Source organism: Monodon monoceros, unplaced genomic scaffold, assembly GCF_005190385.1.
Source record: "Monodon monoceros isolate NGI ecotype Baffin Bay Population unplaced genomic scaffold, NGI_Narwhal_1 Super_Scaffold_21, whole genome shotgun sequence".
In the NCBI taxonomy this organism is placed as follows: domain Eukaryota; kingdom Metazoa; phylum Chordata; class Mammalia; order Artiodactyla; family Monodontidae; genus Monodon; species Monodon monoceros.
In genome coordinates, this window is record NW_021703778.1 from 33,311,335 (window position 1) to 33,338,985 (window position 27,651).

Consider the following 27,651-nt stretch of genomic DNA (forward strand, 5'->3'; position numbering starts at 1 on the left):
CCATTGGCCCAGCAGGCACAGACTGGTTATAAAGTGCTATGACCTTGTCACATTGGATCCTCACAAAAACTGGTAGTGAGGGTGGGTGTTGTTACCCTATTTGATGAAGGTAGAAGCCAACTCTCAGGAAGACTTGCCCAAGATTGTAGTTTAATACAAGGAAGAGGCACAGGGGAAGAAGCCCCCCTACCACCCAACACCACTCTGTTTTCTTATACCCACCACCATGGGCTGACCTCATGCCCTCATCCCTCCCCTCCACCATCCATGTCCAACCTCCCTGGGCTTCTCTCCCTAGTCCCTCCTTTTCCATAAAAATCTATCTTTTTTTCTCCACGTCTCCACCAGGGCCTAGTTGATTTTAAATGGTGTGTTGGTTATATGTAAATTATATATATATAATTTTTTAGATTCTTTTCCACTATATGTTATTACAAGATATTGAGTATAGTTCCCTGTGCTATACAGTAGGTCCATGCTGGTTATCTATTTTATATATAGTAGTGTGTATATTCTAATCCTAAACTCCTAATTTATCCCCTCTCTACCCACTTTCCCCTTGGTAACCATAAGTTTGTTCTCTATGTCTGAGTCTATTCTGTTTTGTAAATAAGTTCATTTGTATCGTTTTTTCAGATTCCACACATAAGTGATATATGATAATTGTCTTTCTCTGTCTGACTTAACTTCAGACAGAGATGACCTAGTATGATCACCTCTAGGTCCATCCATGTTACTGCAAATGGCATTATTTCATTCCTTTTTATGGCTGAGTAATATTCCATTGTATATATGTACCACATCTTCTTTATCCATTCCTTTGTTGATGGACATTTAGGTTGCTTCCATATCTTGGCTATTGTGAATAGTGCTGCAAGGAACATTGGGGTGCATGTATCTTTTTGAATTATAGTTTTCTCTGGATATATGCCCAGAAGTGGGATCGCTGGATCATATGGTAGCTCTATTTTTAGTTTGTTTGTTTTTGTTTTTTTTTTTGCGGTACGCGGGCCTCTTACTGCTGTGGCCTCTCCCGTTGCGGAGCACAGGCTCCGGACGCGCAGGCTCAGTGGCCATGGCTCACGGGCCCAGCCGCTCCGCGGCATGTGGGATCTTCCCGGGCCAGGGCACGAACCCGCGTCCCCTGCATCGGCAGGCGGACTCTCAACCACTGAGCCACCAGGGAAGCCTCTATTTTTAGTTTTTTAATGAGGCTAGGCTTTAGGCAAAGTGAGCCAGCCTGGCCCACAGTGAGTTTACAAGTTACCACTTCCAGGAAACTGAACTAATATTTAGCACAGCTTCTTCAGACGAGATGCCACTCCCAAACAGAATGACTGACTCATGCAAGACAGAAATTTCTGGTGCCGTGGCATGCCAGAGATACAGCTGCTGCTGTAGATGAAGCTGGCCCATGGAGGGTGGAAGGGATGCAGGAAGTACCGGGGCTAACTTGCTGGGGGTACTTCACTCCACTTCCTGACCTCAGTTTCTCTGTCTATACAATGGATGGTGGAACTAGGTGCTGGGTGATGTAACGTCCAACTCTGGTGTTTCCATCTTCCTTAATGTCCCAACACCCACTGCTGGGGGTCTGTGGATCTTTGGGATACACTGGTATTTTGCCCCCCTCTCTCCTATATCCCTTATGAGGAATTCCAAATTACTTAAATTTTTTTCTTTTTTTCTCCCTAAACGTATGGTTAATCATTTAGTAAGAAATTTAATTATGCTCTAATGAATTGTGTTATAATAAAAAGTCTAATTGGAGGTTTTGTGGCTGTGTCACCACCCACCCTCCATCCATCCTTTTTTTTTTTTAAGAGTGTAATTGCTTTACGATGTTGTGTTAGTTTCTGCTGTACAATGAAGTGAATCAGCTATATGTATACATCTATCCCCTCCCTCTTGGATCTCCTACCTCCCCACCTACAATCCCATCCATCTAGGTCACTGCAGAGCACCAAGCTGAGCTCCCTGTGCTATACCATAGGTTCCCACTAGCAATCTGTTTTACACATGGTAGTTTATATGTCAAACCTAATCTCCTAATTCATCCCACCCTCCCCTTGCTTCTCTCTTCCATAGCTTTGAAATATTTCAGGCCGTTTTAACCTCACCCAGGCTTCCATTGTCCTGTTTGCCTCTTGCAGACAGAGAAACTAGAAACAGGAAATCAAAATGTTGGATTCAACAAATATTACTTTAGTGGCAATTGGCTGTCAGATGCATGGAGTGAGCACAAAGGGGGTGGGTCTTTGTTCTCTCCCTCAAGGCCCCAGACTATACGACCCAGTCGCGGTGGAGCCAGATGAGGGCCACAAGAGGGGAGGAACCAACAACCGAGGGGGCTTGGAGGAAGGAGATTTGCTCAGTCTGGAGACACCTGGCCAGTTAAGAGGGGGCAGAGCCGGTCCTGAGCAGCAGGCCCACTGAAGGCGGAAAAGTGGGTCACTGTGGGGCCTTCCTTTGCATTTATTGTATGAACAAATGAAACAGCAACAGTAGAAGTCAGGGAAAAAGAAAGACAACAAACAAAACACCACAACTTTTCCGCTTAACACATCAGACGTTTTTATTTTTCCAAGTCTTTTTCCAGGCACTGGTGACATTTATGCAAAAATGTTTTGTTGCAGTAAACACTGCAAGGCCTAATTCTGAACTCAGCTGTTCTCACTTAGCCTCACATACCAGTACATTCCCATGTTGCTACACAAACTTCATCGGTTTAATAGCTGCCCTGAATTTCACTGGCTGCTTTCACCAATGCCACGAACAATAGATGAGTGTACAGTTTCCTGAAATCTGCGTGATTATTAATATGATTCAAAAGGTTTACTGACTTGTTAAACACTGAACTTCATTGTTATATTTTTCTCATTTCCTTGATAATGAGGAAGGTTAAATATGTATCAGGGTATTTTTAAACTCCTATCATAGTTTATTTCCTGAGATTCCCAGTACAGAATTTCTAGGAATTAAGGCAAGAAGACAATACTACTCTTAAACTCCTGTACCAAAGGTTTCCCAGAGAAATAGTATTGGAGACCTCAGAGTGATACCCAGCCAGGGACTGTATTAAGTTCTTCAGTTCCCTCAAAGCGACAACTTAAAAATAACCATATAGAGTTTGTCTTAAAAGGAAGTCTCTAGGTAGTTGCAACCTTTCAATGGAGTAGCAGTCTAATAGAAAGAAAGAGATCCTATACTGTGGCCGTAGGAACTAGGCCTTGAGAAGCTAAATTTGAAAATTGTATCTCCTCTTAATTCGAATGATCTTTGGGTTTTTTGCTTGCCTGGACCTGCTGTGTGTATTAGCTCTTTGCATTGGGTGACCAACTGCCCTGGTTTACCCAGGATTGAGGAGGCTCCTGGGATGCAACTTTTGGTTCTAAAACCAGAACCAGATGATCGCCGTATCTTTGTATACTAGGTTCAGCTATTGTACAATTAGTATTTGATGCTTTCCTTCCCACTCTCCCAAATAAGCCTTCCTTTCTTTTTGGTCCATAAGAGAAGTAATAGGGTCACTGTAAAAATAAATGAAATAAGGGCTTCCCTGGTGGTCCAGTGGTTAACACTTCACCTTCCAATGCAGGGGTTGTGGGTTTGATCCCTGGTCAGGGAACTAAGATCTTACATGCCTCATGGCCAAAAAACCAAAACATAAAACAGAAGCAATATTGTAACAAATTCAATTAAGACTTAAAAAAAAAAAAAGGTCCACATCAAAAAAAAAAAAATCTTAAAACAATAAAAATAAAAATAAATGAATTAACACAGTTTAAGCACTCGGAACAGTGCCTGGGACAAAGTGCTTAATAAATTGGAGAAGAGAGGGCATAGCCTATTGATTCGGATTGTATCGTGCGGAATCAGACTGCTTGAGCTCCAATCCTGGCTCCTCCATTTCTCCCTCTGCAAAACTGAGATGACAATTACCTGTCTTGCAGGCTGGTCCTGGAGGTTCCATGAGCTAATACATGCAAAACACGTAGAACAGGGCTTGGCCATGATTCAGCCTCCAAGCATTAACTACTGTTCGTGGCGGTAGAAATAATAGTAGTAAGTACCTACAGATGCCATTATTGACCACCTGCTATATGACAGGTGCTGCTAAGGTGACCAACTGTCCCAGTTTGCCTGGATCTGTTGTGGGTTTAGCACCGAAGGTCCCATGTCCTGGGAATCCCTCCAGCCCAGGTAAACCAGTGGCTTGTGTACCATAAGAACGTTAAATTATCTCACTTTTGTGAATGAAAAATGTTGCTGCCGTATCAGTAAACAAAGAATATTGCAGCCATCAAGACATCACATTACAGCGGCCCCAACGGTGCACCCTGAGGGGACTCAGAAGAGAAAGCACTGGCCCCAGATAGCAGAGGTGCACATCAAAGGGATGATTTCAGTGAGCCCAGACTCTTGCATCTTCCCATACAGAGAAAAGCGCTAAATTCTTTAGCTTGAGATACCTGGTTCACTTCAATTAACAGTGATCTTTTGATGTTCCGACTACCTGGGCTTTGTTGAAAAAACCCCTGGCTCCTCCCATGCCTCTTTGGAGCAGTCGCACAGCACTACCTGAGAGTCCTGTCCCTTGGGCTTGAAGTCCTCAGAAAGTCCACCAAATAAAACATAACTCTCAACTTTTAGGCTGTGCATTTTTTTTCAGTCGACAGTTTATCCTCCCAACACCCTCTGCATTACACATAGAGAAACAGGGACTCTGAGTGCTGCAGAAATTTGCCCAAGTGACACAGGTAGTGAGGGGCCGAGCCAGCTGGCCGCAGAACCTGAAGTCACCTCCGTCTATGAACAGCATCTTTGCTGGGAAGGAGCTGGATGCTGCCAGGAGGCTGATCCATGGACGCCTGAGATCAGCTTTGCACATTTTTCATATTTTCTCACATGCTGGCTCTCTGTACACTGACATCAACCTCACAATGTCTGTGGCTTCTGTGGGGGGGGAGACAGAGTTTTGAGAGCCACTGTCACCCTGATGCTTAGGGACACCATCGGCTGGTGATCACACAAGTGCCAGAAATGTTGAGTGAGAGGCTGAGGCCACATACAGGTACCCTGTCGTCTTACCTCTTCCTCGAGCCTATTGACCGAGGTGCTGCAGACCCCAGCAAGCCAAGATCAGGCAGGCAGGGACTGGCATTGTGTTTTTAGACGGTGTTTGGCAGAGAGAGCAGCCTGCGCTACGTCTGTGTGGTACATATACTCTGGGAGTTGAGGCCTCCTGTACCTCATCCTGGAGCCTCCGGACCTGGTGCTGGACGGCCCTCTCATCCCACCGTGACTGGAGCCGAACCTCACTGTCGGTTCAGATGGACGATCCTGCAAACACAGTCCCTCAGTCCCTGCACAGTGTCTGTTCCGGGGCTGGCGGGGCTGGCGGGCAGCCTCCAGCTTCCCTCTAGGATGCAAGCCCCGGGAGAAAAGCACCATTAGGGGATTCGGCCGGGAGGGAGGGCTGTCTCCCTCCCCCGTGTGCGCACCGCTGCCTTTACCTTGAACCCGCCTCAGGTCCTTCTCCCTCTCTCTCGATAGACAGGGACTCCTGCGGGCAGAGACCATGCCTGACTGTATAGGTGCCCGATATTCTGTCTCCCCGCAGACAAGCGCAGACGCCTTAGGGTTTGGTCCTACGCTGTGTGTAGCAAAGCAACAGTCTCTGAGGATGGAACGATAACGAGAAGAAGACAGTTCTATAAGATGTAGGGAAGTGCTCTACACGTAACCCTCACAACGACCCTAGGAGCAGGTGAGTGTGGCTGCCCACAGCTCTCCTTTTGCGTTCTGCACTTCTGCTAATGCAAACTGAAATCACGTTGCCTTTTTTCTTTTTGCCTTTTTAATTAATTTATTTATTTTTGCTGTGTTGCGTCTTCGTTTCTGTGCGAGGGCTTTCTCTAGTTGTGGCAAGCGGGGGCCACTCTTCATCGCGGGGCGCGGGCTTCTCACTATCACGGCCTCTCTTGTTGCGGAGCACAGGCTCCAGACGCGCAGGCTCAGTAGTTGTGGCTCACGGACCCAGTTGCTCCGCGGCATGTGTGATCCTCCCAGACCAGGGCTCGAACCCATGTCCCCTGCATTAGCAGGTGGACTCTCAACCACTGCGCCACCAGGGAAGCCCTCTTTTTGCCTTTTTTAATTTTTAAAATTTATGTATTTTTTTGGCTACGTGGCATGTGACACCTTGGTTCCCCAACCAGGGATGGAACCCACGCCCCCGGCATTGCAAGAGTGGGATCTTAACCTCTGGACCACCAGGAAAGTCCCACGTGGCCTCTTTTAGCCATTGAAAACCTAGCGTGAGTTCAGAGGAGAGGGATAAGGAGGGTGAGGGGCCTCGAAAGAGCCAGAGGAAGACTGTTTAGGCCGAGCTCACAGGAGACAGAGACCACTGAGGCCTCCCAAGGAGCAGCAATGCCCACCCTGCAGGGCTCTGCCAGGCGGCCGCTGGGAAGGCCTCCAGAGCCTGCAGAGGCCATGGCGGGGCGTCAGGAGGCCCCTGTAAAGCTGTAGGACCGGCGAGGGGTGGGAATGGGGACAGGACTCAAGACACTTGAACTGGATTAGAAACACAGGCTGGTGAATTTGCACAGTCAGGATAAAGCAGAGGGTAGCTGAGCCAGCGCCTCTGAGATGCTATTCTCCTCTTGATTCTGGGCTTGGACGAGACTATAGTCAAAGGATGCCGTCACCCAGAAGGAGCCCAGACGATGAGGAAAGAAACAGCCGCTTCCAGAATACGTCCTTTGTTTATTCACTATAGCATAAGCCAAAGGTGCCTGCAGCAGTGGCGCTGCCTGGAATAATTTGCAATTGATACAGTTTCCACGACCTTCTCTAGATTTCCCCCTTTTTTTCTTCAGTGGACAGAATGGGGATGAGTAATTGTACCTGACTTCACTATGACATCAACTGGCGCATCTCCTCAAGAAGACTTTTGTCTGCTGACTGCCCTTCAGGGGAGTATGTTTATATTTATGTCTCGTTTATTCTCCTCCTCTGTGGATTGTGGTTTTCCGGGAGAGAAGTAAATTCCGTTTTAGGGGATAGTGGAAAATCCAATTGTTCAATACACGATAAATCCCATTTCCTATCCTTTTTTTCAAAAGATGAGCTGTTCAGGGCTTCCCTGGTGGCGCAGTGGTTGGGAGTCCGCCTGCCGATGCAGGGGACACGGGTTCGTGCCCCGGTCCGGGAAGATCCCACATGCCGCGGAGCGGCTGGGCCCGTGAGCCATGGCCGCTGAGCCTGCGCGTCCGGAGCCTGTGCTCCGCAACGGGAGAGGCCACAGCAGTGAGAGGCCCGCGTACCGCAAAAAAAAAAAAAGAAAAGATGAGCTGTTCAGTCACGTGAGGGAGGATGATTGAGAAATGTGAAGTTTCTGATATTGCTGCCTCGTCAGTTTCTGCGGTATCGCTACCTGTCGTTTTTACCTTTTTATTTTAACAACATTAACCTTCTCTGCCATCAGGTTCCTTTCACCAGAGCATCCGTCTGTGTTCATTGATCACTCAGATCCTTACAAAGAGGCCCCACCCTTCACTTTGTCACCTTCCACTCGCATGCCTTCTGCTTTGGAAATATTGAATTACGTATCACCTTCCAGATATGCTGTGCTCTCTCCCACCACCAGGCCTTCACACGTGCCACTGGATTTGCAGAGAATGCCTTTCCTTTCGTTACCTGCCTGGATCACTCCTCTACATCCTTTAAGCACAAGGTTATCCCTGCCCCTTTCTCCTGGAAGCCTTGACAAGCCTCTCCCTGAGAAGGTTGGGTGTCCCTTTGCAGGCTACAGCCTTCTCCGTTCACCTCCGTCACATGCTATCATAACTGCTGCTTGCTTGGGAACTCCTTGCAGGCAAGGACCGTGGCTTTGTGTCTTCTTCAGCCTTGCATCCCCAGGGCCTTCATATTGTACAGTGCACGGAGTAATGGCTCAATAAATACACATTAAATAGAAACAAATATCTGAGGAGTCAATTTGCTCTGCTGCCTCCTTCATGAAGCCTTCCTAGATCCTTCCAAGCTGGAAGGCATTTGCACCTGTGGGCTTCCTTTGCCCTCTACCTGTTTCTCTCTTTTACCCCCGATCCCTTTCTCACTGTCCATTCCACTGGCAAACTGCCTGGCACTTAGGAGGTGGTCACTGAGGGAAAGTTCGTTGAAACTGAGCTGAATTTGCTCACAGTGGCATGGAAAGAAGCATTCTGGGATATTCCACATACCAGGACAAATTTTTTTTGCTCTTACATTGTAAAACCAATATATCTAAGAATCCAGGACAGAGCATTCATTCTGAGACTCAGTCACCTGCCTGTGTAACATCCTCATCTTTCACTGGTTATAAAGTTGCACAGAATTTGTTGCAACTGTCATTGTTTTGAGGTCCGCAGAATTTTAAAGATCTAGGGAGTTCCATGGTGGCCCTACTGGTTAGGATTCTGGGTTTTCAGTGCCGTGGTCTGGGTTCAACCCTTAACTGAGATCCCGCCAGCTGTGGCCAAAAAAAAAGAAGAATTTTAAAGATCTAGAATGTGAGAGCTGGTATGGACTTAAAAGGTTATCTAGGGACTTCCCTGGTGGTGCAGTGGTTAAGAATCCACCTGCCAATGCAGGCGACACGGGTTCGAGCCCTGGTCCAGGAAGATCCCACATGCCTTGGGGCAACTAAGCCCGTGCGCCACAACTACTGAGCCTGCGCTCTAGAGCCCACCAGCCACAGCTACTGAAGCCCTTGCGCCTAGAGCCCGTGCTCCGCAACAAGAGAAGCCACCGCACAGCATTGAAGAGTAGTCCCAGCTCACCACAACTAGAGAAAGCCCACACGCAGCAACAAAGACCCAACGCAGCCAAAAATAAATAAATAAATATATATATATTTTTTAATGGGAGACACTCAACTTAAAAAAAAAAAAAAGGATACAAAGGAACTTATTTACAAAACACAAGTAGAGTCATGGATATAGAAAACAAACTTGTGGTTACCAGGGGATAAAGTGGGGGAGGGATAAATTGGGAGATTGGGATTGACATATACACACTACTATATATAAAATAGATAATTAATAAGAACCTGCTGTATAGCACAGGGGACTCTACTCAGTACTCTGTAATGGCCTATATGGGAAAAGAATCTAAAAAAAAATAGAGTGGGGACTTCCCTGGTAGCATCGTGGTTAAGAATCCGCCTGCCAATGCAGGGGACACGGGTTCGATCCCTGCTCTGGGAAGATCCCACATGCCACGGAGAGACTAAGCCCGTGCGCCACAACTACTGAGCCTACGCTCTAGAGCCCGCGAGTCACAACTACTGAGCCCGTGTGCTGCAACTACTGAAGCCCGCACACCTAGAGCCTGTGCTCCACAACAAGAGAAGCCACTGCAATGAGAAGCCCGTGCACCGCAACGAAGAGCCCCGCTCTCCACAGTTAGAGAAAGCCTGCGCGCAGCAACGAAGACCTAATGCAGCCAAAAATTTAAATTAATTAATTAATTAATTAACATAAAATTTAAAAACAGTGAATATATGTATATGTATAACTGATTCACTTTGCTGTACACCTGAAACTAACACAACATTGTAAGTCAACTATACTTCAATAAAAATTTAAAACAAAGATTTCTTCTTTGATCCCCGTTGTCTCTTACGAGGCACTTCTCCTACCTCCCCTCCTCCCTCCTTCCCAACATCCAGCTCCTTCGGTCTCATTCCATCTGAGAATCTGACTTGCCCACTGCCTTCCTGGTCACTCCTCCTGTATTCATGGAGGAATTGGGCTCCTGTCTCTGTAACTTCCTCTCCACCCTCACTCCTGCCTTAATCCTTGGTGACTCCAGTATCTAACTATTCAGTGTATTGGCCTTTCAATTCCTTAAGCTTCTTACCTTCAGCCCAGCACAGTCCCTTCTTCCCATCATGATCTCTAATACCCCGCTTTCATAATTCTTTGAGCTGGGACTTCCCTGGCGGTCCAATGGTTAAGACTCTGTGCTTCCACTGCAGGGGGACATGGGTTTGATCTCTGGTCGCAGAACTAAGATCCTGCATGCCATATGACAAGCCAAAAATTAAAAAAAATAATAAAATTCTTTGACCTGAATCCCTCAATGCCCTCCCTCTTTTCCCCATTAAAATTTCAACACCCCTTTACCTCCCTTATGTCTTTGTGTGTCATCATTACATTCCATTCTTTAAAATATCTTCATTTCCTTTGTTCCTTTCTCCCTCTATCACATTTAGGCGGCAAAACTCCAAGCCTAGTTGAATCCACCTTGTGGCTTTCCTAGTCCTCGTTCCTGATGGCCTGAATGTCACTGGAGGAAAGTCCGGAATCTGGATGACTGGTTCACTTTAAAGGTCATAACTGCAAGCTGAAAACAGGCAAGCAGCACCACACGGCAAGTCCTTTTTTTTTTCTTTAGTAAATCTGCTTTTCTCTTCCCCCAGATGACAGTTTTATTATGTCAGGCTACTTCTCCCTCCATGTCCATCTGATGACCAGATGTCCTTTTGGAAGCTCTGTCCACTGAGACTCTCTCTTCCCTTAGTGCTGTTTTCAGGACCACCCATGAGTGTCTCTCTGGAGGCAGCAGTCTATTTTGGGCTAGAACCAACAAATGGAGTTGATTGATTCATGTATGACCCAGGCATCGGTTTTTCCTTCCTCCATCAGCTAGCTGTAGAGAACCTTCTTCGGGAGGCCGTGGGTGGGAGCTGTTGCCTTGGCGCCACAGAAGTGGATGACTTGGGAGATGTCTGTTTGCTGAGTTCACTTGTGCTCTCCAGACCTGTTCAGGCCTAACCTTAAATGGTCGGTTCCCATTATGCCCTGCTATTGTGCCCACCCCCAGCTAATGACTTGGTGGTTTTGCCAGCTCTGAGAACCTACTGGTCCTTCAGTGACTCACATCAGTCACGCAGTCTCAACTGGGACCCAGTAATATGCCTGGATCTGCTTTTCAAATGGAGAATAGTTCTCTGCTATGGATAGCGTGGCCTTGTTCCAGAGCCCTAGGGGGCTGCGCTGGACCCTCCTACCTCACACGGTCTCCTTGCCTCCCATGAAATCCTCTCACACCTTGGAATTTGCCAGGTCATGTGGCCCCAGGGGCAGCACTGCTCACATCACATCCTGAACCTAGGGCAGAATTCTCTCCTGCTCTGGGCTCTAGCCAGGAAGCCTGAGCGAGACATAGAAATGGCTCATTCACACCAAGACACTGTTTTGAATACTTATTTGCTTCACACTTAGGAACTTAGAATTCCTATGTTAGCATTTATTAACATAAAGTTAATTTTTTGTCACCTACCATTTCTTTTAAGTGTCCAGGCCAGCACTGTCCAGTAGAAATATAATATGAGCCACATACATTAGGTTTAAATTTTCTAATAGCTACGTTACAAAAGAAACAGGTGAAATGAATTTTAATAATATATTTTATTTAATCCAATATATCTAAAATATTTTCACCATGTGGCACTAGCCACATTTCAAGCGCTCAGTAGTCACACGTGGTGAGCGGCTGTCATACTGGAGAGCTCTGATCCAGACCCCTTCTCGAGAAATTCCTCATATTCATACACAGCTTTAAAGGTTACAGAAATTCCCCATGCCTTTTCTAGTTTTTTCTGAGAGAGAGCTCAAATAGGTTTTATCCCTTCTATGTTAGAGATGAGAAAACTGAAACTCAGAGAAATGAACTTATTTGCCCAAGATAACCCAGCTAGCATGAAAGCAGCGGAGGTGGGACTCAGATCTGGCTACTTCTCAATCTAATTATGTTTTGAATAGAGCAAGAGGTTCCCAAACTTGTCTGCACATTCAAATCACTTGAGGATCTTTTAAAATTTCCAAAGCCCAGGCCACGCACCACATGGGTTAAGTCACAGTATCTGGGGTGGGACACAGGCACCAGGAGTGTTTGAAGCTCCCTGAGGGTTTCAGTGGGTAGCCATGTCTGGGAAACACTGGTGTATATATCCTTGATACTCAAAGTGTGGTCCATAGACTAGCAGCATGGGTGTCAGAAATTTATCATCTCAGTACAGCACAGGGAGTATAGCCAGTATCTTATAATAACGTTAAACGGAGTATAATCTGTAAAAATATTGAAACACTATGTTGTACACCTGAAATAATACAATATTGTAAATCAACTATACTTCAATAGAAAGAAAGAAAGAAAGAAAGAAAGAAAGAAAGAAAGAAAGGGAGGAAGAAAGACATACATCATCTCAGATCTTGACCAGACCTGCTGAAACAGAATCCACCTTTTAATAGGATACACCAGGTGAGTTCAGTACACACTAAAGTTTGAGAAGCAGTATATAAAACATGCTATATTCTGCTTTTAGATGAAAGAAAACAATACATTTTTATTGTGGGGGACTGTTGAAAACGGCAGGAGTTGTGACTTCAAGTTCGTAGCCTTTATGTTTTCATTAAATTAGTATTATATAACTGTAATGTTGTTTTCTCGATTTTATTATGACTGTATTTCTGAATGATTATGAACTCCTTATCTATTGCATACATGTGACTTGAAAAGAGTCCAGAGAAACAGTCCTAAATCTCTTTCCATCCATTTCTCTCAAGCTTTAAATGGTACTGAACCTTTGTTTAACAAAATGAAAATTTTCCTCATTCAATCAGCAGACTTACTGAAAATTTACACTGTGAGTGATGTGGACAGGTGAGATGGGGAAGAAAAAACTACTGACGTGGTTCCTGTTTTCAGGGGGCTTACAGTTTGTAGCAGAAAGCTAATACACCCACCCAAATAGCTACAGAACAGAAGAGAATGTGGGTCATGAAATGAGGATGCTTAGGTAAAGTGTCCTGTGATTCAGAAGTGGGAGAGGTCACTTCCTGCTACTGGGATTAGAGAGGCTGTCATTAAGAAGTGACCTTTGTGCTGAAGGATGTAGACATTCAGGAGTGGAGGGAAGCTGTTTTTACAGGAGAGGACACCCTCTCTGGTGGGGCTTTAATCCTTAGGGCAATGTTGATGTGTCTTAATTAGGACGCTTGGTTGTAAGGGACAGAAACTCAGCCCACTTCCTGGTTAAGGCAGAAAAGCAGATTTTTGGCTCATAGAATCCATAGACTAAACAACCAGGAGGTGGAGAGGCCTCTGGAACATCAGGAACCACAGACTCAAAAACTGCCAAGACTCTTTCTCCCTATTATTATTATTATTTTATGTCACGGTCATCCTCTCTTATATGGAACTGGCTTCCTCAACATGACAGAAACATGATTGCAAAAGTTCCTATCTTTTGTTGATATCCTACACTCCCTAATACCAGAGAATAAAACCCCAGATATCTGATATTTGCTTCAAAATAACATGGAAGGAAAGGAAGCAAGATAGAAGTAGAGCTGAAACAAGGTTGGCCATGAATTGATCATTGATGAAGCTGGTTATTAGGTACATGGGGGTTCATTACGCTATTCTGTCTACTTTCATATATGTTGAAAATTTTCTTTAAATTAAAAAAAAGAAAATCCTTGAGAAGGAATTAGCAATATGTTAGCCTGTCTTGATCCTACCTCTGAATCAAGCCATAGTAACCAGGGGATGTGGTGAACTTGGCAACTCTTATGGTTGGGACTCCAGGGTAGCCAGGGAGGGGCTGTTCTCAGAAGAAAAGGTGGTTCTGTTTCCAGGGGAAAAGGAAGGGAGGAATCCGGGGTAAAGAGGGTCTGCTCCATGCTGGCTCCTGGCTTTATTACCTGCCTCTCTCTCTCTCTCTTCCTATTTCTGAACATTATCAGACTATCCCAGCTGCATGTCCCATGTGTACCTCTAAGTTGAGCAACCATTCAGTTGCTCCAGACAGAAATTTCTGAGTCATATTCAACTGATCCTGCTTCCTCACAATCCCCCATCTCAGTTTTGTCAATTCTGCCCCTGAGATAATTATGTGCTCCATCTTATCCTTCCTATTCCCAGCTCCACTACCCGAATTCAGAATTCTCCCAGCCTCGATCCCACCAAAGCCCATACTATCTCGTACAACACAGCACAGCTTCCTACAACACCAACTTAATCATTTCATTCTCTGCTTCGTTGTCCCATGACAACCATAAGACATTGGGGTCATTCAAAATCTGGTCTTAAACTCCTTTTTTTTTTGGCCACTCCACACGGCATGTGGGATATTAGTTCCCCGACCAGGGATGGGACGCGTGCCCCCTGCAGTGGAAGCATGGGGTTTTAACCCCTGGGCCACCAGGGAAGTCCCCAATAAATATATTTTTAAGAGCTTCTTTCCATTTGCACCCATTGGGGTCTATACACCAGGTACATTTATTCTTCTGTACTTTTGCATATGCTGCTTCTCCTATATGAACACGCTGGCCGAATTCTATAAGTTTGAGCTTAAAACCCACTTCTTTCACTAAAATCTTCTCTCCCTTCCCCAGCAGTGCTCATTCCTCCTGTGCCGACTTACTTACGCACCCTTTGTAACACCATACGGTAATGATCTTTTCTGATTTGCATTCTTTTACCCTCAAGCAGCAACCCAGTTTCAATCATAATGAATGTACCCCCTATACATAAAATAGTGAGTGAATGTCTCAATAAATTTTAAAACTACAACACAAAATAGGCTCTCTTGATTACAAGGGATCCCCCAACTCTAGTTCAGCCACCCACTGAAGATTGAACTTTTTGTGTGTGTGTGTGGTACGCGGGCCTCTCACTGCTGCGGCCTCTCCCGCTGCGGAGCACAGGCTCCGGACGCACAGGCTCAGCGGCCATGGCTCACGGGCCCAGCCGCTCCGCGGCATGTGGGATTTTCCCGGAACGGGGCACGAACCCGCGTCCCCTGCACCGGAAGGCGGACTCCCAACCACTGCGCCACCAGGGAAGCCCTGAAGATTGAACTTTGATATAATCAGGTTCAGTGAAAGGGAACTCTCTCCTGACACGCCCATTCTACTTTTGGAGAGCTCTGGTGTGGTTCTCCCTTAGACTGACACTTGAATCCTACTGTCTGCCACTCATGCCGGGGACTCCAAGTTCTACCCTAGGAACCTCCAGAAGGACAATCGGACTTTTGAAATCAGCTCTCATGTTCTTCAGTCTAAATATCAAACGTTCAAGGGACTTCCCTGGTGGTCCAGTGGTTAAGACTTTGCCTACCAATGCAGGGGATGTGGGTTCAATCCCTGGTCAGGGAGCTAAGATCCCACATGCCTCGTGGCCATAAAACCAAAACTTAAGACAGAAGCAATAGTGTAACAAAGTCAATAAAGACTTTAAAAAAGTGGTCCACATTAAAACAAAATCTTAAATAAAAATATCAAACGCTCTTTGAAGAATTCTTCAGAAGGCAGGGTGTGAGTAGCTAAGCCTCTGAGCATGCTTCAGCCTGTCTCGAACTATCTGGATGTGTGGCTCCAGACTGCATGCAATACCCAGGTGTGGTCAGATTGGGAACAGGACCTCAACAAGGAAGGAGTGAGAAGGATTGTGAGTGATATTGAGGGCACACTTGACATTGCATAACCCAGTACAGTTTGTCATAGCAATGCTCAGTGGCCCATGATGAAGAATGAAAGAGACAGGTGTTTGTGTTTATCCAGGGCTAGAGACTGGCAAGAGAACAGCCCTGAAGGATCACGGAGAAGAGGACCTCTCTTGAAATCCATTCCATCCAATTATATCATCTTCACGCCATCATCTTGGTCCCCCTGTACCTTGAAGACATTGACATCTTAAGTGAATTCGTTAAAAAAAAAAAAAAAAAAAGGAATTCCCTTGTGGTCCAGTGGTTAGGACTCTGAGCTTTCACTGCTGAGGGGCACAGGTTCAATCCCTGGTCAGGGAACTAAGATCCTGCAAGCTGCGAGGTGCGGCCAAAAAAAGAAAAAGAAAAAAAGTGAATTTGTTCAGGCTTTCCTCTTTACATTCTCAGGACAGATTGATGTATTTTAAAAATCTATCTCTTCTCCTTATTTGACACAGTGAAGGATAAGACACTTTTCACATTGTTTTCCTAATAATATGTTGCTTAAAATTGGATAGATTCATGATCCCTTTAAGAGAGATTTCATAAGAAAATAAACTAAACTTTGTCTCATCAGACTTTCAGAAATGAAATGGAGTTTCTAAGTCATCTATGGTTAGGGTTCTCCCATAAGTGTGTGAGAATCAGGCTTCAAGGCTGGGTGCCATGAAGGAATGTGTTTCCTAGATCTTTACTTTTGGCTGGAAGAGTATGGGGTGGGGGGATTGGGAGGGAATGTGTAAAACTCTCCCTTCCTAGGTTGACTATTTCAGAGAAGAAGAATGGTGGAAATTAAAGCAGGGGTAATTTCTTAGTCATAACGGAAAAATTTCTGACTATCAGAGTCTTCAAATAACATTGCAACAAAGTCAAACATCAACCTTCTTTGAAATAGCGGACGAACACTTGACTAGGGAGGGAATGCCCTTCAAGAGGGTTGATGACTACTTATGTCATGGGGACAATGTGACCAGATCAGGAGGGCTTTTGGCTGAATTTAGAAGAAGAGAGAGAGGGAATTCCCTGGCAGTCCAGTGTTTAGGACTCTGCACTTTCACTGCCGAGGGCTCAGAGAACTAAGATCCTGCAAGCTGTGCGGTGTGGCCAAAAAAAATAAATAATAATTTTTAAAAAAGAAGAAGAAGAGGGAGACAAAAACCTAGAAAACCTGTGAAACCAGGTACTGTGGAAGACAGGTTCAAGGTATACAGGAAGAACCACATGATTCACACAAGAAAATTATTTGAATGATTATATGAATGACACATACAACGTCTGCTGCCTGCATAATAATGCACATTTCACTGGTAATGTGGATTTGAGATCACGATGTAGTGTAGTAAATACAATCTTGTAAGAATAGGCTGATTTGGTGTGATAGGAGCTCAAGATAGGAATATGAGGATTAAAAAGGGTATACACTTTTTAAATGACCAGTTATAAGGGAAACTGGACTAGTGCTGCAGACCCACAGAGCATGACCATATATTGAGGGCCAGACACTGCACGGGGCCCTGGAGATGTGATGATAATTGAGACAAACATGGTTCCTGCCCTCTTGGAGCTTACAGTCTAGTGGGGCTGAAGGTAGAGAGGGTGACCTATTTAAGGAATTGAGAGAAGGTTCTTGTGAGGTAGGGAGTAGTTAGAGACAAAGTTAAAGAACTCAGAGGCCACATGAAGGAGTCTAGACCTTATTTTCATATCAAGGGGATATCATTGCAGGATTCAAAGCAGAGACACGACATGATCAAATTTTATGGGGGACAAGAATTGAGGCAGAGACTACAAGTTAAGACGGCAATCTAGGCAAGAAAGGATCATAGCCTGGGTTATGGTAGGGATGGATTCAAGTACAGTTAGGAATTAGAAATGGCAAGACCCAGGTCAATTGGAAATAGAGAGTGAAAAAGAAGAAGGAATCAAAGACAATATCAAAATTTCTGGCTCTGTCATTCAGAGTTGAAAATATGGGAAGAGGTTCTGGCTCACTGAATGCGGATTGGGGAAAAAAGCTCGGTTTTGGACATGTTGAATAGAAGGCGTCTGTGGATCATTCAAATGGAGATGTCTGGGAGGCAAGTGGAAGAGCAATTTAAAGATGTGGGGGCAGGGACTTCCCTGGTGGTGCAGTGGTTAAGAATCCGCCTGCCAATGCAGGGGACACAAGTTCGAGCCCTGGTCAGGGAAGATCCCACATGCCGCGGATGCAACTAAGCCCGTGCACCACAAGTACTGAGCCCATGAGCCACAACTACTGAAGCCCGAGCGCCTAGAGCCTGTGCTCTGCAACAAGAGAAGCCACCGCGATGAGAAGCACGCACACTGCAACGAAGACCCAACGCAGCCAAAAAAAAAAAAAAAAAGACGTGGGGCAAGTGGTGGGCTGCTATTCATGATTTAGAAGTTGAGATTATCCAGAGAGAAGCCCTCAGAATGATATTATGCATTTGCCCATATCTGTGAAAGAGAATTGGAAGCACACTGCAGAATATGTACCGTTTTTTTTAAAACACCAATTCCATTCATACTTATTCCACAACAACATTTTTTTTTAAATAAATAAATCTATAAGGGTTCGGTGCCCTGGAGGTTTTAGTCTGTCAAAGTAAGAACATAATTGTCTTCTTGGGGGACATGGCAACCATCAAGAACTAAACGGAGAATGGAGATGTCTATTAATATTTCAACAAGAGTTGTATTATTATTGTAAACATTGGAGTCCTAGTTATTGATTTAGAAATTATTGACCTTAAAAGTGTATATCCCTCATCCCTGACTTTTCATTTTTCTTTCTCAGCTGCTCAGGTTGGGGAAAAACCTTTCCTAGCATTTTACACTCAGATGGATTTGCAGAGGGCCCGAGGAACTGTAGAGGTCCAGTGTCTCTTAGAATTGCCAACTGGTGATAAGGTTATATGCTGTAAAGACAGACACAGTGCTCGGGTCAAGAAATTCTCTTGACTTATCAAAACTCTTAAGAATGCATCTCATCATCTCCTGGGCTTAAGCTGTATCTCAGAAATTAGTGGGATGCAAATTATTTGACTTGCCTGTTTGCATAAGATGTCCTTGCCATGCTTCAGGGCATACCAGATACAATCATACCATAATTACAGGAGAGCTCTGGGGACTGGCTTCAATTAACCAAGCTTCTTCTCAGTTATTATTATATTATCCATATTTATAGCATTTGACATTTCCACAGTGCTCTTTAATCATACTGTATGTGGGTTGCCTTAATCTAAATCTTTCAACATACTTGGGATACGGGCTGTTCCTGTTCTCTGGATCTTCCAGATGGAGAAACTAGGCATGGACCAGTATCCAATGATAGAATTTGAGAGTTAGTCCCAAGTCATTTGGACAGGCCAGTGGTGGTTAAGCATTCACACCAAAAAGCAAAGGCCTGCTGGGTAAAGTTGGGTAGGTCAATGGGATGCTAAGACATGGGACTAAAGGCAAGAAGACACTGTCTTTAGTTCAAAGGTCTGAGGACTGGACTTGCCCAGCCAGAGCAATGGAATCTCTGGAGCCAAGTGTCCTGGCAACCACTATTCTATCAAGGCAAGAGCTGTTGTAGCACTTCTGCTACCATTAAGCTGAGTTAACTCTGACGCCCTTGCTCCTTCTTCCTTGGGTCTAATAGTTCTCTAGGCTCTCTTGGCTGGACAGTGGAGCTTGGGGCAGGGAAGGGAGGGTTGTCTGAATCTGAGATACTGAATATAGGACCCCACAAGTCATGTGGGCTGTCCGGTCAAAGGAATGGGTAACAAGAGAATCTGTAAGAGGTTCGATGGGAGGGAAGAAGGGTGAAGGAACAGGAAGTTGTAGTCAGGGAAAGGAATGGCAACCTCCCAGGAGATGAAACAGTGCCACGTAATAACAAGGGCCAGGTGGTGACAACGTTTAGGTCAGAAGAAATGAGGCAACAGAGAATTGTGAGGTCAGGCTCTTCACCTGGAGTGCTGTCACTGTGAGCACCACCTTCATCATAGGGAAGGGAGGCAGAGAAGGGAGGAGAGAAGGAGGGTAAACCCGCTGCAAAAGAAAAACCCACCACGGAGGAGAAAAGCACATTCCTGGGCTAGGCAGGTACCAACACTGCGAAAGCCTGTGCAACCAGATAATATGGACTCCAAGAGAGAAGAAATGGTTCTTGAGGCTGGGTTGTGGGTTATCTTGTTCATCTTTGTATTTCCTGCAGAAACCACCATATTTCTGGCACATAGTAAGTCTTGGTAGAGCTCTGCTTAACTCAATTGTAATAAAATTATTTTGTTCTCATGTAAATGGAAAATTACTTTATCTTTGGGATGTTAATCTTTGAAGAATCTTAAACTAGCCAGAAGAACGTTTTCATTATTCTAAAGTACTTTCTTTCCTCCTTTTTCCCCCCCTTGTTTGGTTTATAATAACCTTTATTATTCCTTTTAAGTTATGAAATAAAACACGCCCAGAACTAAAAGAATATACACATCTACCAGAAACAACCAACCAACCAAACCAAAACAAAACCCCCATAATCTCATTGACCAGTGATTTTTTTTCTGGGCCTAAAATTTTAAAGTATATTTACATATTGTTGTACATATTTTTCTGTTCTCACTCAAAATATTGTGGCTATTTTCCTATGGTAACAAATATGGTTCTTTCATTTCAGTTTTAATGGCACATATTGGTCCATTGCCTGAATGCGCTATCATTTTCTTTTTTAGACTTTGATGTTCTCAATGTTTTGCTCTGCTTTTTTTGCCCTTCTAAACTACGCTGTCATAAACATCCTAGTATTTAAAAATCTATGCGCAAAATGGATTATTTCCTTAGGCTAGATTTCAACGTGAATGACTTGATTACAAATTTGACTTGTTTTAAGCATTTTGATATATATTGTCAAGCTTCCTTCCAGAAAGTTATATCAATTAATACTTCCACCAGAAAGTTGTATCTGAGAGTGCTTCCTTTTCTATATCATATCCAACAGAGCACTAGTGTTTTTTATTGCTTTTTCTTTTTTTTAATTTGGGTCAATGCAAGAAGGTTAAAAGTAAACTTTTACAATTTGCTTTTTTAAACTGCGTCTAAACTTTTTTCATATACTTATTGGTTATTTGTACTCCTTTTTATAAAATGCTTGTTCATATATTTTGTCCATTTTCCACATTGGGGTGTTTTGTCTTTTTTTTTTAAATGAATTCATGGCAAACATTTTGGCCTAGTTTTTCAAAATCCTAAAAATCAAAAAAATGTAAATTTTTTATTATGGGAAATTTCCAATATATACAAAAGTAGAGAGACTTGTATATGAAACCTTCATGTACTCATCAACTCAGCACCCAGATTCGACAATTATCAACTCATAGCTAATCAATCTTGTTTCCCTTTTTTTCTTCTATTTCTTTCTTTTACCTTTTTTTTTTTTTGGTAGCAAATCTTCAACATCATCTCATTTCATCTGTAAATATTTCAGTATATAGAAGACTGAAAATTATGTAGTCAAATTCACCAATTTTTTCCTTTGTGGTTTCTGCCTTTGGTGTTAAGCTCAAAAATATATAAATTTTCATCTGTATTTTCCAGTTGTCTTTTGGTTTCCTTTCAAAAAATCTTTGAGTTTTTTGATCCATCAGGATTGAACTTTATCTTTTTTTCAAATATTTAACCAATTATCGAAATAAGTTAATATAATCCTACAAATTTGGAATATCAACTTTATCACACCTGAAATATTTACAGACAGCTAGATCTGTCCGGTCTTATGCTAGTATTACTGTTTTTTTGAGTATGTTCTTTCATTATTATAAATTCCCTGAATAACACTATAGATCAATCATTCATGTACACTGTTTTCATGTGCAATTATCCAAAATTCTGGAAAAAAAAAAACCAAAACCTTAAAATTGAAGCCTTGATATTGTTCATTATCACCTTAAAATTAGATTTGCAAGCTCAGCATATGAAAGGCTGTTCCTTCCCACTTCCCATTTAAAAAAAATCACTTATATAAACTAACTATTACATCTTTGCACATTAAAAAAGCAATTAGAAATTACTAGAAATTGAATTCCAATAACTAGTAAATATGTTTTGGATTCCTATTACGTGCTAGGACATAATGTTTGGTGCTGATTGTACAGGGAAAAGCAAGATGGACACAGTTCCTATCTTCAAGTATCTTACCAAGTCCAAATTCTGTGATCAATTTCAGGGACTCTAGACCTCCTATTAAGAATCCGTGAATAGGTGACAGGATGAGGCTAGTTAGAAATGCAGGTCTGAGGACCTAATCATCCATGAGAAGAATGGAGCTGTGAAAACACCTATCTGTGTGTTGCTGGTGTTTTATTTCTTTCAATCCTTATCTCTGCAGCGCTTTCTCAGCATTTCATGGATCTCCTGAGCTCTCCCCAGCTGGGTTCCGGTGACCTCATTTACAACACTTTTGATAAGAGCCCTCAGGCTGAAAAAGGTTCTGGGAAAAGATACTTTGCCTCCAAAAGCTTTTAGTTGAATGGTGGGCCCTTCCCCTAATTAACAGGGGCTTAGATTTCCTGGAATTGCCTCAAGTGTCATCTATACTATTTTCAAAATTATAAGCTTGATTTTCTTCACATTTCCAATGCATTTAATAGATATCGTCTCAAAAATCTATCCCATCTTCAGGCATACTTTAATATTTTTTTTAAATGGGGGAAAAAGCAGGATTCAGGCATAACTGTTCCATTGTTCATCAACCAATATTCTTTGATTTTACTGAGAAAGCAGTTAAGAACAACGTAAGATCTTTTGTTTCTGATTCCTGAATCCGATTCCTAATTATTGCATTAGGCTACGGGTAACAAAATACTCAACTACAGTTACATAAAGTGACTTATTCTCACAGAATAAGAAGCCGTCGAGTTGAAGGCAAAGCTGGGCAGCTATTCAACAATGCCACGAAGGATCTAGAATTTTATCTTTCTTCTCCACCATCTTCAACTATGAAATTCACCCTCATAGTGGCAAGGTGGCTCCCATAGCTCTAATGATAATAATGCCTGCAACCCAAGTGGGAACCAAGGGGAAGGGCAAAGAGAAACATTCCAGATGAGTCTGGCTCTGTTAAGTCTTTCCAGAAGCTCTGCAAAACTCTCCACATAGAGACTATTAGCCAGAACTGTGTCCTGTGGCCATCTTCACAGCAGGGGAGGCCAGGTGACTGTGCATCTTAACTGGGAGCATTGTTACCCAGAACAAAACCTGAGCTCTGTTGATAAGAAAGATGGGGAGAATGCCACAACTCCTTAGACGGAGGGCGTGTGTAGTCTATTCCTGCAGGGGGATGCTGGCATGGGCTTTGGACTTCTGTGTCTTCCACAAAGCCTGTCCTTCAATAATACTGCCCAAAACAGAAGGTACAGTCTTGATCTCTTGATGCACTCACTAAATCACTCACTCATTCTTTACTTGATCAATTTAATAAATATTTACTGAGCATCTTCTTTTAGCCAGGCACGGAAGAAACAGTGGTGACCAAAATAGGCATGATCCTTGCCCTCAGAGAGCATCCAGTCCTAAATTTAAAAAAAAGAAAAGAAAAGCAAAAGTAAAACAGGGCACTCATTTTTTTTTTTTTTTTCCCCTAATTTGGCTGTGCCACCCGGCTTGCGGGATCTTAATTCCCCGACCAGGGATTGAACCAGGGCCCTGGCAGTGACAGCACCACGTCCTAACCAGTGGACCACCAGGGAATTCCTGGGGGGCAATGTATCTTAGATTTCTCTTTTACCTTCCATCGAAACCACCATATTCAGTTTTGAAGCATAAATATCCTCCTCTTACGGTCAGTGAAAAATGGATCATTCTCCTCTACACTGCTGACACAACTGAGGCCATCTCGACCCACTCAAAATCAAGCCGACTGATCTGGTAGAAAAGTTCAGTGTGTAAAGGGCCAATACTAAATAATTTGAGACCAAGGCATTTAGCTACTTGGAATATCGTTTAGTTTACGGACCCAGACTGGCTTAGCAGGATGCAGAGTTAGTCTGAGCAGCAGACCAATGAGCTTGTGGAGGGCAGGAGGGACTGTGTCTTAGCCACCTTTGCATTCTGCACATCAGCTCAGTGACCGAATCATGGTAAGTAGCTAGTAAATACGTTTGCTGATCTAGACCCAAACTTAACGTCTTTCTCTACTAAAATGTAGGAAGAGCCAAAGAGACATTCTTTAAGGTCAAAGTGAACAGCTAGTAATCCCTGACTTTTGCATTCTATAGGGCAGATTTATTCTTCCTGTGCTGTATGTTGAAGTTCGCCAACCAATATGCCAAGGCGCGCAGCCACATTTGCTGTGGGTATGAGAGGCGTGCAGATACTGAACCCCTTCTGTCTGGGGAGGCTGAGCCCCCCGGGGTGGGAGGGGGCCTTGTCTCAAGGGGCCACACAAACTTGACCATGACTATGTGTGGCATGGGGTGAGAAACATTTGGGAGCTCTATTTTGTGGCACAGATAACATTTTGGTTTTAGGTGAAACTTCATGAAGTTTGAATAACTTAAAAACAGACTTCAAATACATAGTTTGAACAGTCTTTGTCAACCAGGTTTTTCTTTAGCCAAGTTTTTGAATAGTTCAGAAACATCTAAAAATGATTTGGTGAAGACATGGTCTTTTGAAACCAGGCCTGGAAGGTTATTGAAATCAATATGGGCAATTTCATTTAAAAAAGGGTCTCAATTTAATATTCCCACAAACCTGAACCAACATACTCTCCAGGGAAATAAATGCTCTGTTTGTTTTTTTTTTAACATCTTTATTGGAGTATTATTGCTTTACAATGGTGCATTAGTTTCTGCTGTATAACAAAGTGAATCAGCTATACGTATACATATATGCCCATATCTCCTCCCTCTTGCATCTCCCTCCCACAATAAATGCTCTTTGAATCCACCTCTGTGTAGCCTTCCAAGAGGATGAAAATAAAAACCAGGCTTTTATTTATTTACTTGTTTATTTATTGGTATTTTACTCCATGACACTCCACAAATCCTTTAGGGATGTAAAAAAAACAAATATCTGACTTTAAAATTTTCCTAACAATATTAACACTACTACTACCAGGCCATCTGGAATATAAAGCTGGTCTCTTCCACCAGCTGCACGTTAGACGCACCTACTTGGGACTCTCACTCTTTCATGAACTGCCATGCTATTCAAGTCCCATCAAAAGACAGATGAGGGGAGCAGTATTGGAGAAAGACTGACCAAGGGGCCTGTTAAAACACTTTTTCATTTCAGTTCCCCAAATCCTATTTTATTCTGAATAAGACTAGGGAGTAACACACTTGGCTGTCACCTTACCTTCCCACAGAAATATCACCATGGAACCAGGATTCAAAACCATTTCCTTAGCTTTTACAGGGATTTGGGGGTTTTTTTTGATTGTTTTGTTTTGTTTTGAATGCATGGGGAAAAGTGTTCTGAATCTTCTGCCAACACTTTAATTAAATTGTAAGGTACTTGAGAGCAGGGGCTGTCTTATCTTTATAGCTTCAGCACAAAAGTTCTAACATCTTAGGTGCTGTGAGCATGAAAAACATTACATCAGTATATGTTGAATACAAGAAACAAAGTGCCTAAACAGTAGCAAGTCATAAAGCTTTTTAGAAAGGGAAACCTAATCTCCAGAAGATAAAATTTGGTTTGGGGTGAAACATCACCAAGTGCAAATAACGTTAAAATAACACTTCAAATATTTAGTCTGAACAGGCTTTGCCAACCAAGTTTTCTTTAGCCCAAGTTTTTGGACAGTTTCAAAAACATTTAATAACTATTAATATTTTAGTGAAGAAATAACCTTTTAAAACCAGGTCCTGAAGGTCATAGAAATCAGTATGGGGACTTCCCTGGTGGTGCAGTGGTTAAGAATCTGCCTACCAATGCAGGGGACACGGGTTCGATCCCTGGTCTGGGAAGATCCCACATGTCGCAGAGCAACTAAGCCTGCGCTCTAGAGCCCGTGAGCCACAACTACTGAGCCTGCGTGCCGCAACTACGGAAGCCTGTGCACCTAGAGCCTGTGCTCCGCAACAAGAGAAGCCACCACAATGAGAAGCCCGTGTACCGCATCGAAGAGTAGTCCCTGCTCACAACTAGAGAAAGCTCGTGTGCAGCAGTGAAGACCCAACACAGCCAAAGAAAGAAAGAAAGAAAAAAGAAATCAGCATGGGTAAATTCATTTAGATGAAGGTGCTCAAAAATACACCTTCGACTGATGGCGCAGTGGTTGAGAGTCCGCCTGCCGATGCAGGGGACATGGGTTCGTGCCCCGGTCCGGGAAGGTCCCACATGCTGCGGAGCGGTGCGCGTCCGGAGCCTGTGCTCCGCAACGGGAGAGGCCACAACAGTGAGAGGCCCGCGTACCGCAAAAAAATTAATTAATTAATTAAAAAAACACCTTCCACAAAAGCCACAACAATGTTTAAATTCTCCTGGATGTCTGTGAGTTAAAACAACAGATCCAGAGTGGTGATGCTGGCAACTTCCATGTGTTTAGCTGCCCTGCTGGCAGTCCAGAAAGGGTATCTCCTGTCAATTCCTGAAAGAGAATTCAGCTGCCAATTCAGGAGGAGAAAGGAAGGATAGAAGGCTCTGCGAAGTTGGCACCGGAGCTTACTCAGTCTCAAGGCACTGAGAGTAATATTTGGAGGGGGGAAAAATTACTTAAAGGTGCATGTCAAGATTACAATGGATTTAAATCATTATAAAATCTTTCCTGATTAAGACCATTAAAAATCCGGGGCCCGAGAAACAAGCCTTGAGAAACTAGCACTGTAAAGGACGCCTAGCTGCTACTAGAAAATCTACTGCCCGTGGGATTAGAAATGACAACGGCCACGTGATATATTGCTAACTATACAGTGCGGCCCTGTTATAGTAGCTGACTTTTATAGATGTAGGGATTTACTAAAGGCCCAGTCATGTCCCTAGGAAAGCAATACTGTGGTTACATATGCAGAAACAGCCTCCTGTAACAGGGAAATACAGCGATCGCCGCTCTACCCCACACCACCAGTACCCTTTATGGTCCTGAGACTTTGGGAAGAGGCAGTTCAGAAAGCACCATGGACCCAAAGAGTCAAGTATTTCAGGTTCATTCCAACTCTCTTCCACTCGTTAAATTTTCAATAGATTCCCAAGAACCTCCATGCATGAGAAAACCTGGATTTGAGGAAGGGAATTTCAGGGGAAGGGGAGAGAGGGGAATGGTCCGATCGGGGAGGATACCCGCGCCACTTCCACTGTCCGGCCTGGGGATCGGCCCACCTGCCCCACGTGCCTAAGCCCGGGTGCCCCGCTCCTCCGGGTCCCTGCGCTCCCGGAGAGCCCCTGTCGGCCCCAGGTCGTGCTTCCCAGGGGGCTAAAGGTGCCGGCGCCCCCTCCAGGGCCCCCTCTGGGGATCTGCCCCCTTGCCCCCCACGCAGACACCTAAGCCGGGCGCCCCATGCTCCGGGCCCCGGTCCGTCCGGGAAGGAGGACTCGCTTCCCAAGCCAGAGCAGGTGCCCGCGCCCTCACACGCGGAGTCGGAGGAGGTGGCCGGGGAGCCCCGCCCAGATGCCGAGCCCGGCGCCGGGGCCCGGCCGGGGCGCGGGCGCTCGGTAACCCGGAAGTGGCGGCGGCGGCGGCGGCGGCGGTCGTGCGGGAGCGGGGGCCTGGGGGCGGTGCGCTCGAGCCGGCATGGCCGCCGCCGCCGCCCGCTTTGTGTGCAGCGCGCGGGCCCCAGCCGCCCGCGCCTCGCCCGGCCCGCGGGGCCGCCGCTGACCCGCCCCGACTCTAAGCTCGGCGCCCGCCGGGCCGGCCCCGCCTCCCTCCTCCTGCCCTTCCCCTCCCCCCCGTCCTCCTGCCGCCGGGCGGGCGGGCAGCAGCCGCCCTCCGTGCTCTGCTCGCGCGCTCCTCGCCGCGCGCCCGCCCGCCCTCGCACCCGAGCCAGCCTGCCTGCCTGCCGTACTGGCGGCGGCGGGCTCGAGGCCGCCCCGATGCCCGAGCCAGGCCCCAGGATGAACGGCTTCTCGCTGGGCGAGCTGTGCTGGCTCTTCTGCTGCCCGCCCTGCCCGAGCCGCATCGC

The 27,651-nt window shown here is 44.7% G+C and overlaps 1 protein-coding gene and 1 non-coding gene across 2 annotated transcripts in view; one reads left to right on the forward strand and one right to left on the reverse strand.

Annotated features, from left to right (window-relative positions):
* Positions 1 to 23,202: 23,202 nt before the first annotated feature.
* Positions 23,203 to 23,274, reverse strand: TRNAD-GUC. Its single transcript has one exon. It is a non-coding gene; the product is annotated as a tRNA-Asp (tRNA).
* Positions 23,275 to 27,424: 4,150 nt separating this feature from the next.
* The window catches only part of ABHD17C (abhydrolase domain containing 17C), a 57,460-nt gene continuing 57,233 nt past the window's right edge, over positions 27,425 to 27,651 (forward strand). The window contains exon 1 of the mRNA XM_029237063.1: positions 27,425 to 27,649. Coding sequence (XP_029092896.1) covers positions 27,563 to 27,649 — 87 coding nt within the window. The 5' untranslated portion in view covers positions 27,425 to 27,562. The remainder of the gene's footprint in view (positions 27,650 to 27,651) is intronic.